Source organism: Chiloscyllium plagiosum, unplaced genomic scaffold (genome assembly GCF_037043375.1).
Source record: "Chiloscyllium plagiosum isolate Xiang-an unplaced genomic scaffold, Cpla_swu_hap1 HiC_scaffold_16, whole genome shotgun sequence".
Classification (NCBI taxonomy): domain Eukaryota; kingdom Metazoa; phylum Chordata; class Chondrichthyes; order Orectolobiformes; family Hemiscylliidae; genus Chiloscyllium; species Chiloscyllium plagiosum.
The window spans coordinates 51,760,707-51,778,130 of NW_028270154.1; the positions used below are offsets into that span (position 1 = coordinate 51,760,707).

The following is a 17,424-nucleotide window of genomic DNA, read 5'->3' on the forward strand; positions in this document are numbered from 1 at the left end:
AGGCCAGTATTTATTGTCTATTCCAAATAGGCCACAGGACAGTTAAGAGTCAACCACATTGCTGGAGATCTGGAGTCACATGTAGGCCAGGCCAGGTAAAAACGGCAGATTCCTTCCCTAAAGGACTTTATTGAACCTAGTAGGTTTTTTTCAACAATGGATTTGTAGTCGTCATTAGACTCTTAATCCCAGATTTTTATTGAATTCAAATTCTGTGGTGGGATTCCAACCCAGGTCCACAGAACATTACCTGGGTCTCCGAATTATCAGTCCAGCCGTAATACCACAAGACTGTCAGCTAGTGTATTTAAACACATGGACATGTCATTGCCTTTTTGCCAAAGTTGGATGGTTTCATAGAGTTGTAAATCTGACACAACAGTTACATGATGGAGAATGTGTTGCTGGAAAAACACAACTGGTCAGGTAGCAGAATCAATGTTTCGGACATAAACCCTTCATCAGGAATGAGGCTTGTGGGCCGGGGGGGGGCCTGAGAGATAAATGATGGAACAGTGGCCAGACATCCTGTAGCGACTATGCTGACCACTTTGACATAACAAGAGGTGGAAAGAAACAGTACATTATGGACCCAGTGTTCTTCAGTATATCCTTTGCAGCCTTGTTTTCTGAAGTATTTTCTGAAGCCGCACTCCTACATGCCTGTGGGGCATAGATTATCCATTCCAGAAATAAAAAAGCTATTGGACAGGTTCTGTATAGGATGCATTCAGAGTATCCTGTTTATCAAATAGTAGGATAAAGTCCCAAATGCTAAAATTCTTCAAAGAGCCAAAATGACTGGAACTAAAGCAATCATCATCAGAGGCCAGCTCAAATGGGGTGGACATGCAGTATGATGATGACAAAATACCTAGTGTGATCATGAATTTGCAAATTGAACTTGGACACCACTGACAAGGTAAATAACGACTAAGGTTCAAAAACTTCCTGGGGGTGAACCTCAGTAAATATGTCACGCCCACCACAGATTGGGAGAAAATGCATAAGGAAGGAACTATCTGTGGAGATATCTCAAGTAGTGTTATTACACCCTTCAAACTGCTCAAAATAAAGGCACCTAAGAATAAAGTGCAACCTAGAAAGACCAGGCAAACCTAACAGGATCAGACCATTCATCCTTGCCCATACTGTGGAAGCCAGGCTCCACAGTCATCTGAGAAGGAAGAGCCAGTAAAACTGGCTGATTGCTCTTTTTGGGATGTTAGAATGCACAACAGATGATTCTATGCATGCCAGAAATGTCCATCTTTAATAACAAAGGAAAACCAACATGATGAATTATTGCATGTGTACATCCAATCATACTCCTCAGGGCATAAGGAAAATCCAAGATAACAAAAGGAAATTCATCTCATTGAAACTTTTATTTCACAGACCCAAGCTCTCCTATTATAGCATCCAGTTGCATTCTGAGCTCTAAGAATTTCCCTCTCTGAATCTCCTTGGCACATTCTAAATTTCCCAATAAGAACACTTCACAGAAACCATCCCCCTCCTCAACCTTCCCCATCCCAGATCCCACTAGCGAGCCAGCACAGTTTACCAGCAGTTTCTGCTTAAGACAAAAGTAAGTTGAAACTAAGAAACACAAAAATAAAGTTACACTGTCTCAAGCTTAATATCTCTTGAAAGACTAAATCAGTAATGGTAAATTGTTGAAATTAACATTAATGGCTTCAAAATGGAGGTGGTAGACATAGTAGTCCATTAATCCAGCTGCTGTGTCTGCTGTAATTGTTTAAGCTTAGAATTTGGGACCCTTTAGTGTACATGGAACCCTGTTGTCACAGTAAGACTAATCTCATTAGACCATGCAGTGTGCACTCTCAGCCAGTTGGCGACACAGCAGAAATCTATGTTTGTTTTGAGTGTGGATCCACTACAGAGGCTCCCCCTCTGACTAATTGAGACTTACCTTTGCTGTCAATAGGTTGGTTTCCAGGCTGCCTGATAGTACACTGACCTGAATCCAGCAAGTTGTTTCCCAATTCTCTTTTATTGATGCCTAAACCTCAAAATGGCTTTGGCTTATTTTCTGCTGGAAAATACACTAAGGTACAAAATTGGTGGATAGGCAAAGACCACAAGATCCATCAAGTTTACCATACATCAGAATGCATGGATAGGGTGAATAGTAAAGGTCTTTTCCCCAGGATGTAGGAATCTAAAACTAGAGGGCATAGATTTAAGGTGAGAGGGGAAAGATTTAAAAGGGACCTAAGGGGCAACTTTTTTACGCAGAGGGTGGTGCATTTTTGAAATAAACTGCCAGACACTGTGACGGAAGCTGGTACAATTACAACACTTAAAAAGCATCTGGTAAGTACCTGAATAGCAAGGGTTTAGAGGGATAAGGGCCAAATGCTGGCAAATGGGACTGGAATAATTTAGGATATTTGGTGGGCATGGATGAGTTGGACTGAAGGGTGTGTTTCCATGCTGTACAACTTGATGATTCTATGACTCTATGGCCAGATCATCAGCCCACAGCTCAACAGAGTTTACCTGTCAATTTACTGACTCAAATAGTATGATGATGCATTGGTATTATAGTGAAGATGAAACATAACATTTTAAAATTAGCAAATAACCAAATTTATCACTTTGGAGAAGAGATTTTGCACAGTGAATGATTAGCATGTGGTAGTCTCTGACACATCCTGTCACAGGGTTAGATAAAAATATTGACACATTTGTAAGGTTGACCGACTCGAAAGAACAAAATGCAAAGGAAACATAAAAAGTCAGGATTAAGAGGATTATTTTAAATGAAAATGAAAGATTGACAATTGATCTGTAAAGAAGATAAAATCTGTGATTGTTGGGTTAGAAAACCACACTATGGATCTGTAAGCATTGGCTAAGTTCTTTTATATTTGCGATTTCAAGATATTAACATTTCCCTTTAACTGTGGTAAACTTCACAATTTTTTGATGAAATCTAAATAGCATAGCTATAAACAATTAATCACACAACAAAATAATCATTTATTCATTATAAAACCATAGTCCTTCATGTATAGGCACCCAATTCATGAAACTCAGAACTATTGAGCTTTTGTGTCTTTACTTAACTTTCCCACAATCTCTTGAATATTAATATTGCTATCATCCAAACCAAAGTCGAAAATGATATCCACTCAGTGACTGTGGTGCATTATCCCTAGTCTCTACAGCTTTTAATATGGTTGATGCATCTTGCAACTTCTTTCTACTATTGTCCAAATTAATGAGGTTGCAATTATGTACTTTTATGTTCCCAATCACAATGAAAGCATTTCCAGTGATGACTAGTTTTCTTCCCCAGATTGATAACTCTCTCACCTACCCAGACCAAGATTCTATCCTTGGCATTTGACTCTTTATCTATATCATTGAAATTTATCTTCTCCTCTATCTCTGTACCACCTTTCCAAACTTAATCACTTTCCCTTTTGTCAGAGTACCATAATTTTCCACAGCTTAACATTGAGGGGAGTAAAGCAATAAAAACCCCTTACTCCTGCTCTTATAACCTCAAATTCTTTCCTAGCCAACATGTCATCTTTCAGTTCATTCACAATGCACCACGCAATTTCCCGTTTGATATCTGTTCACCTTAATCTATGCTATACATTTCGTTCCAAGAAGCCCTCCAGGTCTCCAACATTTTCTCTCCTTTACAATGTTACTTAAATTCAATTTATTTGATTAATCTACTGGCCTTCTTTCACTTGTTTAATTACACATTTGTGAAGTATCTTGCTTTTAATATACATGAAAGATTTAATTCTTGTACAAGTTGTTGCAGTTACTCAGAGAACTTCACTGCTTTCACTTTCCTTTCTCTGCATTGGAATTCAGTGAAGTCCATTGATTACAATGTTCATTCTGTGTAAAGAGTAGTTTGTGGTGTCAATGGCAGTGGTGCAGCTACTTCCTGACCTTTCTGGTAGTTTATGGCTAGGAATTCAATATCTTCCAAAGCCACGACTCCTGAGATCTAATAGCATAAGGGCAGCAGATACATGGAAACACCACTACCTCACCCTTTAAGCCACTCACTATCCTGACTTGGAAACATATCACCATTCCTTCAGCATCACTGGATCAAAACCCCAAGAGTGCCCACCCTAATGAACTTGTGGGTTACCTACACCAACCAAATGGACTGCATTTTTTCAAGAAGATAGCTCACCATAAGAAGGGTAACTAGGAATGGTTAATAAGTGGTAACCTGGCCAGTGACACTCACATCCCTTTCACGATTTTCTAAAAAATTAGCAGAGATGACTGGTAACCTATGGTGGCTAGCCAGTGGGAGACCAGGGTTAGGGAGTCAGGGAAGTTTGATGTAGTCTTTCCTTTATAGTTGATTCTTGGCCCGTGGAGAGGCCCAGGAAGGGACAGTGATTGACCCTTCACATCCCAAACTATAATGCCCCTACTGGAGGTTCATGGTCCTGGTCCTGCCATAGTGAGAAAACTTCCTGTGCCTTGAAGGGTCCATCAGCATGAAATTGTCCTCTCCTTCCACCATTTTCACTACTGAAGCTGGTGAGCTGCTGGTTTCTAATTTGGTCAGCACATCTGAAAGGCAAACTGCCATCCTAATTTGGACAATGGCTCTGGTGGAAATCTCATAATCAACCAATATAGCAAAATCTCTTCAAGGCTCCTGCTATCTGTCCACATGGGCCTATTTTTGGCCCTTGTGGCAAGACAGCCTGGTTTTGCATAAAGCCAAGCCAAAGGATTTCTATAAATGAAGATAATGTTTTTTGTCTGCTGCAAAGTCAGTTCAGCCACATTGCATCATTGCTACTTCACATTTGGCATTAAGAAATGCCAGAATAAAGTCATGTAACATCTGAAATGTTTACTTAGTATTGCAGTAGCATTTAAAACTATTGTAAAAATTGATATACCAAAATAAGCAGGCAAGTGTTAGGAATAATGCAGTGACAAGAACATCACCCCATGTCTAGGGAGTTAAATTCAATGCTGTAGTGTTAACTTATCTTGCTGAACTTTGGATCTCCATGTATTTTTAGTTGATTAGATTCTTATACTGTTATTTGCAAAGTCATCCATCAAAATTTATATTTTGATGCCACACAGTCCTCAGAGCACATCAAGCACCTTATTCATTTAAAGGTAATATTTGCTTGCATAATTATTTTTTGAGTATGCTGCCGTGTTCATTCAATGGTAACACCCATGAACCTTCCCACCCCAGACATAACTGGGGTAGAATTATGGCAATGATGCAGCCCTTGGATCTGACGTCAGCGATGCGCTCAGATCTTTCCTGGTCATGAGTGCCATAGTTTCCATTCTCAACAATGACAGGAGGATGAATGGAGCTGATAGAAAGAAGGGTAAGGTGTTGAAAGAGGGAGAAGAGGGATGGAAGAAGGGCACTCAACAGGAAGCCATAGCTATTCAGGCTGAAAGTAAGCAATTCTCCAACTTCCTGAACCATTGTAAGGAATAGAGCCTTGGAGAGTAAACTAATCTAGTTAGTTGTTTCAGTGCAACTACTTACAGATTATAAAATATACTGTAATACAAAGACATGACCCACCCTTATCTTTGTCTCTCATGACTCCTACTTTTAATGTCACTGAATCCTCATGACATTAAGACAGTGGATTGTGGAGGCGAGTGTCAAAACAAGAGATGCAATCTTAGACAGTCTGCCCAGCTTGTCCTCTAAAGGTTATTCAATGCAGTCTGCATCTGTACTGTGCCCATGTTCTGCAAGACCAAGGGAAGTATGTCAATGATCACTGTGTAATCCATTTGTGTGTTTTGTGTGTCATGGTTCAATATCTGACAGTGTGTGTGCGCAAGCATTGAGATGTGGGTGTGAGGTTTGCAGTAGTACCAGTGTACAGGTTGAGATGATGCTATTAAAGTGAGATATGAGTTGTGGTTGATTATAATTTGGTGGTGACAGACAGGATGATGATAAATTGAGCAGTGTTTAGTGGTTAGTGCTTCATATGGTAGAAATTTTATAAAGGTCATTGAACTATATCCAGCTTCTTGGGGCTAAAGTGCTGGATTGTGACAACTGCTCCCATTGCCGTCTCAGTGTCAGTCTGGCTACCTTTCTGGTCCCTACTGAATAAAGGATCTATTTTCTTGTGTCCATTATTGGCACCAAGAACCTCAGCGCTATCTCAAACTGAGAGCCTACATTCTTCCCTGTTATTCCATCTTCAGTATACTTCCTGTTTGAACAAGTCTCCCAAATCACTTGCAGTATCCATTAAAGTGACATCCATTACATTACTGGTCTTAAGAAATTCAGCCTACCTTAAAACAATGGAAGCCTCACATGAACTTGCAATTCCCTTCCCTCATGCAATCACTTAAGGAGCTGAATTTTACCAGAAATTGGCTAAGTATTAATTCTGGTGGGTTTCATAGAGAATTTATCTCTATGAACTCTAGCAGGTTTTCTTAAGCGATTTTCTGCAACTTGTCTCATTACCTGTGCACCATGGTAACACGCTCATCATATCTTTCCTCTCATTACTGCTGGCGCCATTTGTAAAGTCCAGCCTTGCACCAGGTCAAGCATTATCTGCCAGAGTTTGCCTTTTGTCATATATGTATTAGGAGGCGAACCAAAAAAAAGCTTGCCAAGGACATAAGTGGTATGCTAACACTTCATTGCAAACACAAGTGCACATTCATATACACCTGTTGTTTAAGAATCAGCTATGCAGGCTACCTATACTTAGCTTGATCCCATCTTCAAGCATCCCATCTTCAAGCCCTGCCCAGTAGAGTGCTACTCTTTCCTCATTTGCAGCTTAACCTAACATCTTTTTGTTGTTCATTGTGGGAGCATCACATACTAGAGAGCGATCAAATGGTTGAAGCATTAAATTTTATTTAGCAACAGTGAAAGCAAAGAGAAAGGCAAAATCAAAAGATGCATTTGCTGCTGGGAACTTGTCTTTTGAGCAACAATAAATGTGCGTACAAGAAATGGTCATTGTCCCATTGGTGGGGACTGGGCATTAATTAAGTCCTGTCTGGCTTGTTGTGCCTGATGCTACACCATTCTACAATGCAGCAAAAGATGCTTGTCTTGCTCAATGCCCTCATTTTTGTCCTCTGACAACTGTTGCTGATCTCCTAGTTCTGCACTGCCCATCAGATCACCTCTTTGTGTGCTCCAGCCCCACAGATCACAGCATGCAAGGCCCCTCTAGACCAACACACCTATCAGAGCCTCACCTTCAATAGGCCTATTATTGGCTTCACAATGGCCTTGGTCAAGGAATGGGCACAAATAAAACTTGGCCAAAGTTATGGGTTTGTGTAACAGAGTCATTAATCAAGGTTGCCGAGGGTAGGCTGTGTTTCTGCATAGTCAGCTTTAAAAGGCATCCAGCCCTTGAAACAAAGCAGGAACATGCGTGTTCTCAAGGATACAAGCATCATGGCAGCTCCCAAGGTACTTGGCACAGACTCCTAATTGTGGTACCAGTCAACGTAGGTGAATTGTAAATTGATGGAATTGAATTATTTTCTGTTTGTGAAGTCAACTGTGTTACGATATGACATTTTCAATGAGTCATGTGTAAACTCTACAGCCCATGCACCTGGGGATGCCAGTATATTGGCAAAGCTTACTGGCCAGGCTTCAGCACTGACAATGTCACCGTAAGATCATAATGCACAAAACCATAAGAAATAGGTACAGAAGTAAGTCATTCGGTCCCTCAAGCCTGCTCTACCATTCAATAGGATCATGGCTGATCTGATTGTCCTCACATCCACTTTCCTGCCCTTTCCCCATAATCTTTGATTTTTGTACTGATCAAGAATCTATTTCAGCCTTAAATGTATGCAAGGTCTCTGTCCCCACAACACTGTGTGATAAGAGTTACAAAGATTCACAGCCTTGTGCATGAAGAAATTCTTCCTCATTTTGGTCTTAAATTGGCGCCCCTTAGTTCTGAGACTATATCCTCTGGTCCTAGACTATCCCCTGAGAGGAAACATGCTCTCAGCATTTACCATGTCATGTCCCTTAAGAATCCTAATTGTTTCAATGAGATTCTTCTAAACTCCAATGAGTAAAGTCCCAAATTGCTCAATCTTTGTTCATTAGACTATCCTTCCATACCAGGTTCATCCTAGTGAACCCTCTCTGCCTGCAATTAAATGATTTCTTTCCTTAAATAAGTGGATCAAGACTTGCCATTGTACTCCAGGTGTGGTCTCACCAACATCTTATACATTTGCAGTAAGACATTCCTGCTTTTATACTCCATCTCCCTTGAAATAAGGGACAACAATTCATTAGCCTTTCTGTGTGCTAGCTTTCTGTATTTCATCCACAAATACCTCCCAAGTCCCTTTGGGTTGTACCTTTCTGCAATTTTCTCCATTTAAATAATGAGATGAAATGGTGTGATCTAGCACAAATTATTTCAGTAATTGACTTAGTACATTTGTGGGTTGAGGGTTGAGATCCCTCACAGGTCTGAAGTGGATTCTTGGAAGCAGCCAGTTGTATAAAAGTTTAACGCAGCTGTCACTTTGACCACCAGCACGATAGATGTTCACCCACTCATTCAGGTCGAAGGCCCCGCTCCAACAGTTGGCATGGTCCCTTCAGAGTGTCCCAAGATTACCTCTGCCTGTGGCACCACTGCACCTTACTCAAAAGATTGTGAATTGCCGACATTGGAAGGAATGACATTGATTTAAAAAAATCCCTGTGCCATTGTCAGCTGCTTTCAGATTTTTTTCTTAAAAAGCAAACCTTCTCCTCTACTAAATGATCAATAATAGCAATAACTTAAACATCCCTTTAAAAGGAGCATATTTAAATTAATTTTATCACTTCAAAATATGTCAGTTTTTTGAAGGCAGGCACTTGTATTTCACAATTAAACATTAAACACATGCCATAAAATAATCAGACTTAGAAGACATTATAATGCTAATAAAAACAAAAGACATAATGTTGAAACCTGTCATTTATATCTTTTTTCTTTTATTCATTACAATTAAATTTTTAATTAACATTTTCTCCTTTTGAACCAAATGATGGCAATTAATGGAATATTTGGTATCAACATATAGGTAAAGTATGATCTAATGTGAAGTTAAGGACCCTCCTTCATTCCTTTACAATGTTTCTCAACTGCAGAATCACCAGAGAATGCATTATGTTTCAAGGCCCTTCCTACATTTACTTGGACCAGCTATATCTATAACCTGCTGGTGTGATCATTGTTGTAGAATTATGAAGAATCTTAGCCTTAGTACATAGTGCTGACTTCACATGGTGTTAGCATACCACAGCTAGTTAGTAAGGACCTTGAATCAATAGAGACTTTCGTACCAACACCCTTGACTAGATCTACACAATGAGATGTTTCACAAACTTGCTGTGCCACTCACTGCCATTTGTAAGAAAATCGCAAAACTAAATTAATTATTTTGAGAAATACATATTCCTTGTTAATTATTTAAAAATATATCCAACGTCAATAAAAATCAATTGAAGTATGACACTTGGTTTATGCAGCTTTTTTTAATTTGTTGTACATTTTAGGTGACATTTGATTTTAAAGTGACCCCCCCCTATTGTTTTTGTATGGAGTCACTGTGCATTAATTACACAACGGATATCTGTGTTTGTGTCTCACTGGCCTGGAATATCGACAAAGGACAATCAGCTGCTGAACAAATTCAAACAATTAACTTCAGCAATTGTGAAATCATAATGAGCCACATCAGTACAGACCTCCACATAAAGTTATGCGCTAAAAAGAAAAGCACTGAAAGTGATGAATTGTATTTTACATTTGTATGGAAAGAAAATGCAAATCAACCGTTCATGAAATTTTGGAAACAAAGATAATTTCTGTTTCTTTACATCCTAGGAGGAGTATCAAGAATATGAACCAGAGGCATGAAGCACAATGTGACCAGCAAGATAATAAAGGAGATTCATATAAACTGATTAACGTAACTGTCTTCTATTGATCCGATGATTCCTTAACTTTTGTTATTTTGTTATACAGTATAAAAGAACCTTTTGTTGACCATACTGGTGTTATACAATTTTATCTGCCATGCCTCATTATGCTGAATCACTCCCATTGAAATGAGACCTTGAATTTGTAGAGATGGCATTGTTTTCAAACTGTTTCTATGTGTGATTTTGTGTTTTGAAAAAGGACCAACATTATTGCAAACTTCAGGTTTGAACTTCAAATTAAATAGCTGTGTAGCTGTACATTGCTTGTATGTGACTAGATGTTTCATATTGACTGACTTTTTATACATTGTATAATTTCAATGTTGTTGTTGTAATCATCAAATGGGTACTGTGTAAAATGTTTAGTTGTCTGAATTGTGGCATAAAAGATGTTCAAGTGAGCCACAAGCCAAGCAAATTGAACAGGGATGTGTCTGTGCTGAGAATGATTACCTGTAAATAAAGTGATAGAACCACAATGTATTAGTTTCTAGACATTTACAAGGAATCAAGGAAGCTGTTTGTAAATTACATATCAAATCACTTACACATCTGAATTGGATGAATTACATAACATTTGCTACTTATGAATAGTGGGAATTAATTGATGCCACAAATCAAATCTTAAACTAATGGTAATTTCCTAGTGCAAATCCTGTATCCAATTAGTAAAACTAATTACTCATCTATCACTAATAAGGTTTGAAGGAGTGGGGCTTACAGCCGTCAGAATTAAATGCCACAACAGGAGAATCAATGTGCTGAGGGAACAATCCTAATGATGGAATGGCCTAGGGTTCATCCCAGACTTTTAATTACATTTTTAACATAAACCAAGCTGTGAAATTCACTAAACTTACTATTGACTGATGAAAATCATGTTTTATGTAAATATTATAGCCCCCACTATAATTTCAGTGGGAGACTGGCAGAAATGTGTGACAAAAATATGTGACTCTACTAAAATTCTATTTGTTTGAAGCAAGGAGGTTTCAGTGAAATCGGTCATCAAGACTGATTATTGGCCATCCATTTTATTTTCTGCCTCTACCTCAAATGCTTAGCATGTTGAATATCAATTGTGAACTGTTCCTACTCACTTACCTTTATGTTTGACAGGCCAGGCTTGTGTAAAGAATGCCTTGGTTTTGCTTACACAATGTGGAAGCCATCACACAGTTGGTTTGGAATTCAAATATTTTATTAAGCTTTGTAACCAAGGATCGTAGAAGAAAATTATTTCCTGTTATGCGGTGATCAGCATTACAACATTAGCTATTATTATTATTTGTGATTCATGCACTAGTACGTTATCAATTAATGATTTGATATCAAATGTCACTTGTTTGAAATCTGAGATGGAGGAGGTTATCTTATGAGAAAAGGTTAGGCATTTCAGGCCTATATTCATTGAAGTTTCAAAGAACCAGAGATTATCTTACTGAAGCATAAGAATCTGAGGGGATTTGACAGAATGGATGCTGCATCCCCTTATGAGAGAGACTAGGGCTGACAGACATAGTTTAAAAATTAGAGGTCTCACATTTAAGACGATATGGAACAAATTAACAGCACACGTACAGATTAATGGTTATGATCTCATAGCCATTACAGTAAAATACATGGTTACAATGAATCAAAGTTGGGAACGAAATATTCAGGGGTTTTTAAAGGGACAGGCAGGAAGGAAAGGGTGGGGTAGCTTGTTAGCATGGGTTGATAGAAGTACCATAACAAGAAAAGTACTGGGATCAGAAGATGTAGAATCCATATGGCTGGAGGTAAGAAAAACAAGAGAAGGAAACATTGGGAGCAGTAGTCTACAGGTCCTGTAGCAGTAATTATACAGTAAGGCAGAGAATAAATCAGAAGATACTGAGGGTATGTAAAATGTCAGTACATTAATCATGAATTACTTTATTCTTCATGCAGATTTGGAAAGTCAGATTGACAAAAGTTGCCTTGAGGATGAATTCATTGTGTGTATTCAGGACAGATTCCTAGAACAATGTGTTGTGGATCCAACCAGGAATTAGACTATCTTGGATCTGGTAATGCCAAATGAGCAGATTTAATAAATGCCATTAGAGTAAAAGATCTAGGAAATAGTGACCATAATATTATAACATTTAGTTATCATCCTGAGAGAAAGGAACATGTATTGGAAACAAGTGTACTAAACTTAAATAAGGGTAATAAACAAAGAAATTAGGTTAGAGTTAGCAAGAGTGGACTGGGAAAGGGGTTCAGCAGAATGGATGGTTCAGGAACAATAGCAGATGTTTAAGAATATAAGGTCACAACAAAGATATATCCCAATGAGCAAGAAGGATTCTCAGATGGTGATAAGCCAACCATGATTAACCAGGGAAATGTTCTAGCTTGTCTCCAAATGGTTACGTACCAACACTTTTTGGGCAGTTGTTACCTTCTCAACTGATATAACTATATATAACAATATACATTTTAAAAATAATTTTAAGCTAATTCTCAGAATTTGCAGAGCTCAAAAAGTGAGTGTAATTGAGATCAGCCTTTCACATTGCTGGAGAATGAGACTGGAGTGCTTGTACACAATGGCACAATAAACACAAGCCCAATGTACCAATGAAATAACATGAATAAATTCCATTACTGATACAGTTGTATTTGGTTAATGAAAATCTCTTTCTGTTCTCAAGGCGTTTAAAACTCTGTTACAGCTTCTTACTCATTCCGATGTTCTTCAGAAGTTTGAAAAAAAATTTAGTGCTGTGAAATATAAGGACAAAACATATTGTGAGTTAAAAATTAGCAAAGTAAACTATGTTAAAGTTTTTTATTAACTACTAATTTAAGGATGGAAACAGATTTAATAGAAAATTCTAGGAATGATCTCTATGCCAAGTGGAATTAAAACGATTAGTGAGTTAATCACCAGTAGTTGGAAAAGGAACTGCATAATAAAAGTAAAATGCTTTAAAATCTGTCATTTTATAACTGGCTGATAATTACAGGGTTATTATTAGGTTGTAAAAATGGTTTATTGCTATAAAAATAGTTAAATGATGAATATATGAGGATGTGGAGAAGTGATGATGTGTTATATAGGGTTCTGGCAGTGCAGCACGACATCAGTCACAGTTCTAGTGTAAATTTATGTCACTCACTGATATTGCAAATATAATCATACTTTAAAATTAGCACCCTGAGTGCAATTGAATTGGACAGCATGTTTCTGCTATTAGCAGTTAAGACTGCAGGCTAGTACCAATTAGTTACATTTATATTTTTGTTGAAAGTGCCAATAAGTCAAAAATGGGACACAAACTAGTTCCTTAATGAGTAATAAAGGTTAATTTATTTAACTTCAAAAAGTTACTGATTGGATTTCTAAAATAGTCTCTCAAATCCAGTAGATGAATTGAGTGATAGCTTCGGTTTTGCAACAATTTTCTCAATCATGAAAGACTGACTGTGATGATATACAATAGTCCCCCCGTACCTGTGGGGGATACATTCCAAGACCTACCGCGGAAGCTCAAAACCGCAGATAGGAACGAACCTATTCATTTAAATGGGAAATTTACCTTTCCGGCAACCCCTTGGTTTCTGGTTCTGAAATGTTCACTGTAATATGTTCTGGCTGTGGTAACTGAAACTGCAGTAACAGGACCCATCGATACAGGAGTCACCCTGTAATACCAGCCTCATGCATGTCTACGTGAATAGTATTAAACAGATATGCCCAAGCAACAAGAAGCAAAAGGAAAAAATTATGTTGTGTTATCGACAGGCCAAACGTCATTCAGTGAGGTAAATTTCTTGAGGATTGCTACATGACAAGAGAGTACACTGTACAATTCAGAGTCCTGTCATCAGTCCATTAAACCTCCATAAAATCATAATATCACAAGAGTTATTCGACCTTCAACCTTTGTTTCTTTCCAAATACAAGTTGCTCAACATTTTGGATTGATCCAAAAAAAAACATGCATACGTCCAGAGGTAAAGTTCTATTCCTGCCTCAGAAGGTATCTACCACTCTATCCCTCTTGTAGAAGCTAAATGCGTAGGGCTGAATTTTACACAAAATCAACTGAGTTTTGGGGAGTTTCATGGAGGGTTTTGCTCATTGCCTCATTATATATGTACCACACCTCTGTGGTGCCTTTCCTGTGTTTTCATGCATTTAGTTAAAAATCACACAAAACCAGGCTATAGTCCAACAAGTTTATTTGGAAATACTTGGTTTCAGATCACTGCTTATTCGTCTAGTTGTCTTATGAAGGAGCAGTGCTCTGAAAGCTAATACTTCCACATAAACCTGTTGGACTATAACCTGGTGTTATGTGATTTTTAACTTTGTCCACTACAGTCCAACACTGGCACTTTCACATCATTCATGCATTTAGTTATGGCAACAGTGCTGACCATTTCTGGGATCTTGCAGGATCCCTGGAGCCAGTGCTATATTTAAAATGCAGCTCAGCACCAGGTCAAGCCCTGTCAGTCAAGAGCCAATCTGGACAGTTCCTGGCTATAAGGAATTGTCCCAGAGATGGCTGAGAAAGGGAAGTTATCATCTCCATTTGCTGACCAGGACCTAGAAGTCCTAGCAGTCAGAATGGTGTGTGTGTGTGTAGTGTCTATGGTTTGGAGGAATGCCCAAAACTGTGCAAGAAGGTTAAAGACCTTCCACGCCCAATTAGTGCCATCAACTTCTCTCTGCTACTTTACATTCACTCTAATCGCTGCTACAGCAGACCCAGACTCACAGCCCATCACTCTCATCATTACATGCAGCATCTTCCCTCACTCGCTTTCACTCATCCCACTACAAACAGGCTACTAAATGTGCACGTCCTCTGCACTGCATTTACAGTCAGTGAACGATGATTTTACGCAACTCAGTTCTACTGAATGGGGTTCACAAATACATCCTTTCTATGTTGTTTTAGCTGATGCTACTGATCAATAGGATGCTGAAGGTGCTGTTCCATCAGAAGAATGCCCTCAAGTTCTTACTCCATACAATGTTGCAGCTCCCGTTGGTCCTCATTGCCCATCCCATAGCCTTACTATATCATGCAGATGTCTGGAGCAGAGATTCTGCAGATATGTGAACACAGGGATGGGCGCTACTGGTACACCAGCTATGACCTGCATGGAATATTGATGACTAGTTCCTGTACCTTGTGCAGGCTCGGAAAAAATGGAAGCTAATGCTACTTTGGCAATTAGGATTAATCTTTCCAGCCCATAAGACATTACTTGTGCCTCATAGTCTTTAATAGGATTAATTTACAGTGTTGAAAGTACTTAGGGCCAGGATTTATGGTCGTCACAATAGTCCAGTATGAGGTCCACAGACAGCATTATGTGATAACAGATATTCTTTTCCTGTATTTTGCGAACATCTGTTTAATGCTATTACCCTTTGAAAGGCTTCTCATTGCTCAAAATGGGACCACCCTCCCCCAGAGAATTGAACACTAACTTCACCCACTGTGGCAGTCATTTTTAATTTCCATTGCACATCTGTAATTTGAATGAGGAGAAAAAGCAATACAGGTCATGGTTCACAGACCATGTCTTAGGTTTACAGTTTAGGTCAACCCCCCCCCCCCCAACCCTCCCTACATGCTCTTTCTTCCTTTCCCTTCTCAATCCTGTTGGCTTTGATCAGCCAAATGTTCCCACTCAACATGTTTGCTTAGCTCCTCATCTCAATGTGTTACCACCTGAACCCCAGGCAAACCATTTAGTCATGCACTGCCACCCCATCAGAGCCAGAGAGGTGTTCCCCATTGATGACAATCACCTCCACAAGGCTCCCCCTCCCCACCTTCTAGCAGTATTCCTTGCCTTGCCATGCTCTGTTATGTCCCACCCGTACACATTGAGTTGCTCCCTTTACAATTATTATCCTTCCTAAATTGCACTTGCCTCTAATCTTCACAATTGACTTCCCTTGCATCTCCCCACATCATCACTGACCTCTGATAACTCCCTTGATTTTCAGTGGACAGACCCCCTACACAGTTCACATCACACTCCTCCAACTGATTTAGACAGACAGCTGATGTGTAACTGTATCCCTGAGTGATCTCTGTATGTCCCCCAGTTGACGTCCCCAGATGAGTTGAACTGGAATTGCAATGTAGACTGACTGTGACCCACTCCTCAGACCATATAGATACGGACACTCCGATGTCATGGGTGTCCCAAGCTGCCAGCCACTATACAGACCCTTGACTGTTAAAGAATGATATTACTGACTGACTGTGCCACTACCCCCAGTCTGGCTCCCTCCATCTAACTGAGGATTACCATCCTTACACTTTGACACGTGGCCACTTGCATACACAATGCTGCTGGCACACAGTTTAGGTAGGTGTAATATTGACATAGCTCTGTGTCATAAAGCAACATATCACCCCCTTGACGGATCATTGCCAGCATCATGACAAACTGCCTGGCTTTTTGACAGCTCAAAAAGGCAAGACAGCAATGCTGTGACCATCCAAATAGGTGCAAGGTGATTGAGTGCAGAGAGCTACTGAGGATACCCAAGTTGCATTCTGGTCTAATCTATGAGATGGGTTCCCTGCTCACCAAATGGCCCAACAGTGCCACTGTAAACATGATGTTGGTGTGCTTCAAAGTGTAGCACTGAAGTGGAGTAAATAGTCAGAGATGTGTCACCAGTACATGGTGAGGCTGGTAGGTGGCTCATGCCAACCGCTGTGGAGGGGTAGTGCACTATACATGAAGCACAATCCGAGATGTCAGTGACTGTTCATTGTAGAAACCAGGAGGAACAAAATGTGAGCCGGAATTGCCAGGTACCCACTCTGACATTCATGTTGGAAATTGTCGCTGTGTAGTTTCTCTCTGATACATGTGAAAATAGTAAACTGCATTTCAATAAATTGAGACTAAGGACTAATTAATGCAAACACATGCAAATAGGCCTCTAGGTGCTCACTAATGCAGTTCTCATCTTTCCATTAAAAATATAGCTGCAGAAACAGACTTGTTTTTCTCAACATTGAGAATCTAATATTTCTGAACTCGCTATATTTTCCCAACTCACTCACAATCATCTACGTCATTTAGGGTTTAGGAAAATGCAGTCCATAGTTACAGTAACCAACACCAAAATATTTGATTGAGCTCTAGTTCAATTTCTCTTATTTCACAGAAATCAAAAATAAATTGCATTTGTATTGCACCATTGATAAGATGCCACAAAGGGTTAAAGGAAAATGCCATGAAAGGACATAAAACAATGGAGCAGAGCATCAAGAGAAATGGCAACATGAAGAAGGCTAGTTTGGGGAAAACAAAGTTAAACCAAAAGGATTTGAGAAGAATTTTCAAAGTATTGGGGGAGGTGGCAAGAAGAGGTAACTGGC

At 39.2% G+C, this 17,424-nt stretch overlaps 1 protein-coding gene across 2 annotated transcripts in view; it reads left to right on the forward strand.

Annotated features, from left to right (window-relative positions):
- Positions 1-12,672, forward strand: part of sncb (synuclein, beta) — a 68,818-nt gene extending 56,146 nt beyond the window's left edge. For both annotated transcript variants that reach the window (XM_043703728.2, XM_043703729.2), the window contains exon 6: positions 9,927-12,672. In XM_043703728.2, the coding sequence (XP_043559663.1) occupies positions 9,927-9,959 (33 nt within the window). In that variant the 3' untranslated portion in view covers positions 9,960-12,672. The remainder of the gene's footprint in view (positions 1-9,926) is intronic.
- Positions 12,673-17,424: the final 4,752 nt, after the last annotated feature.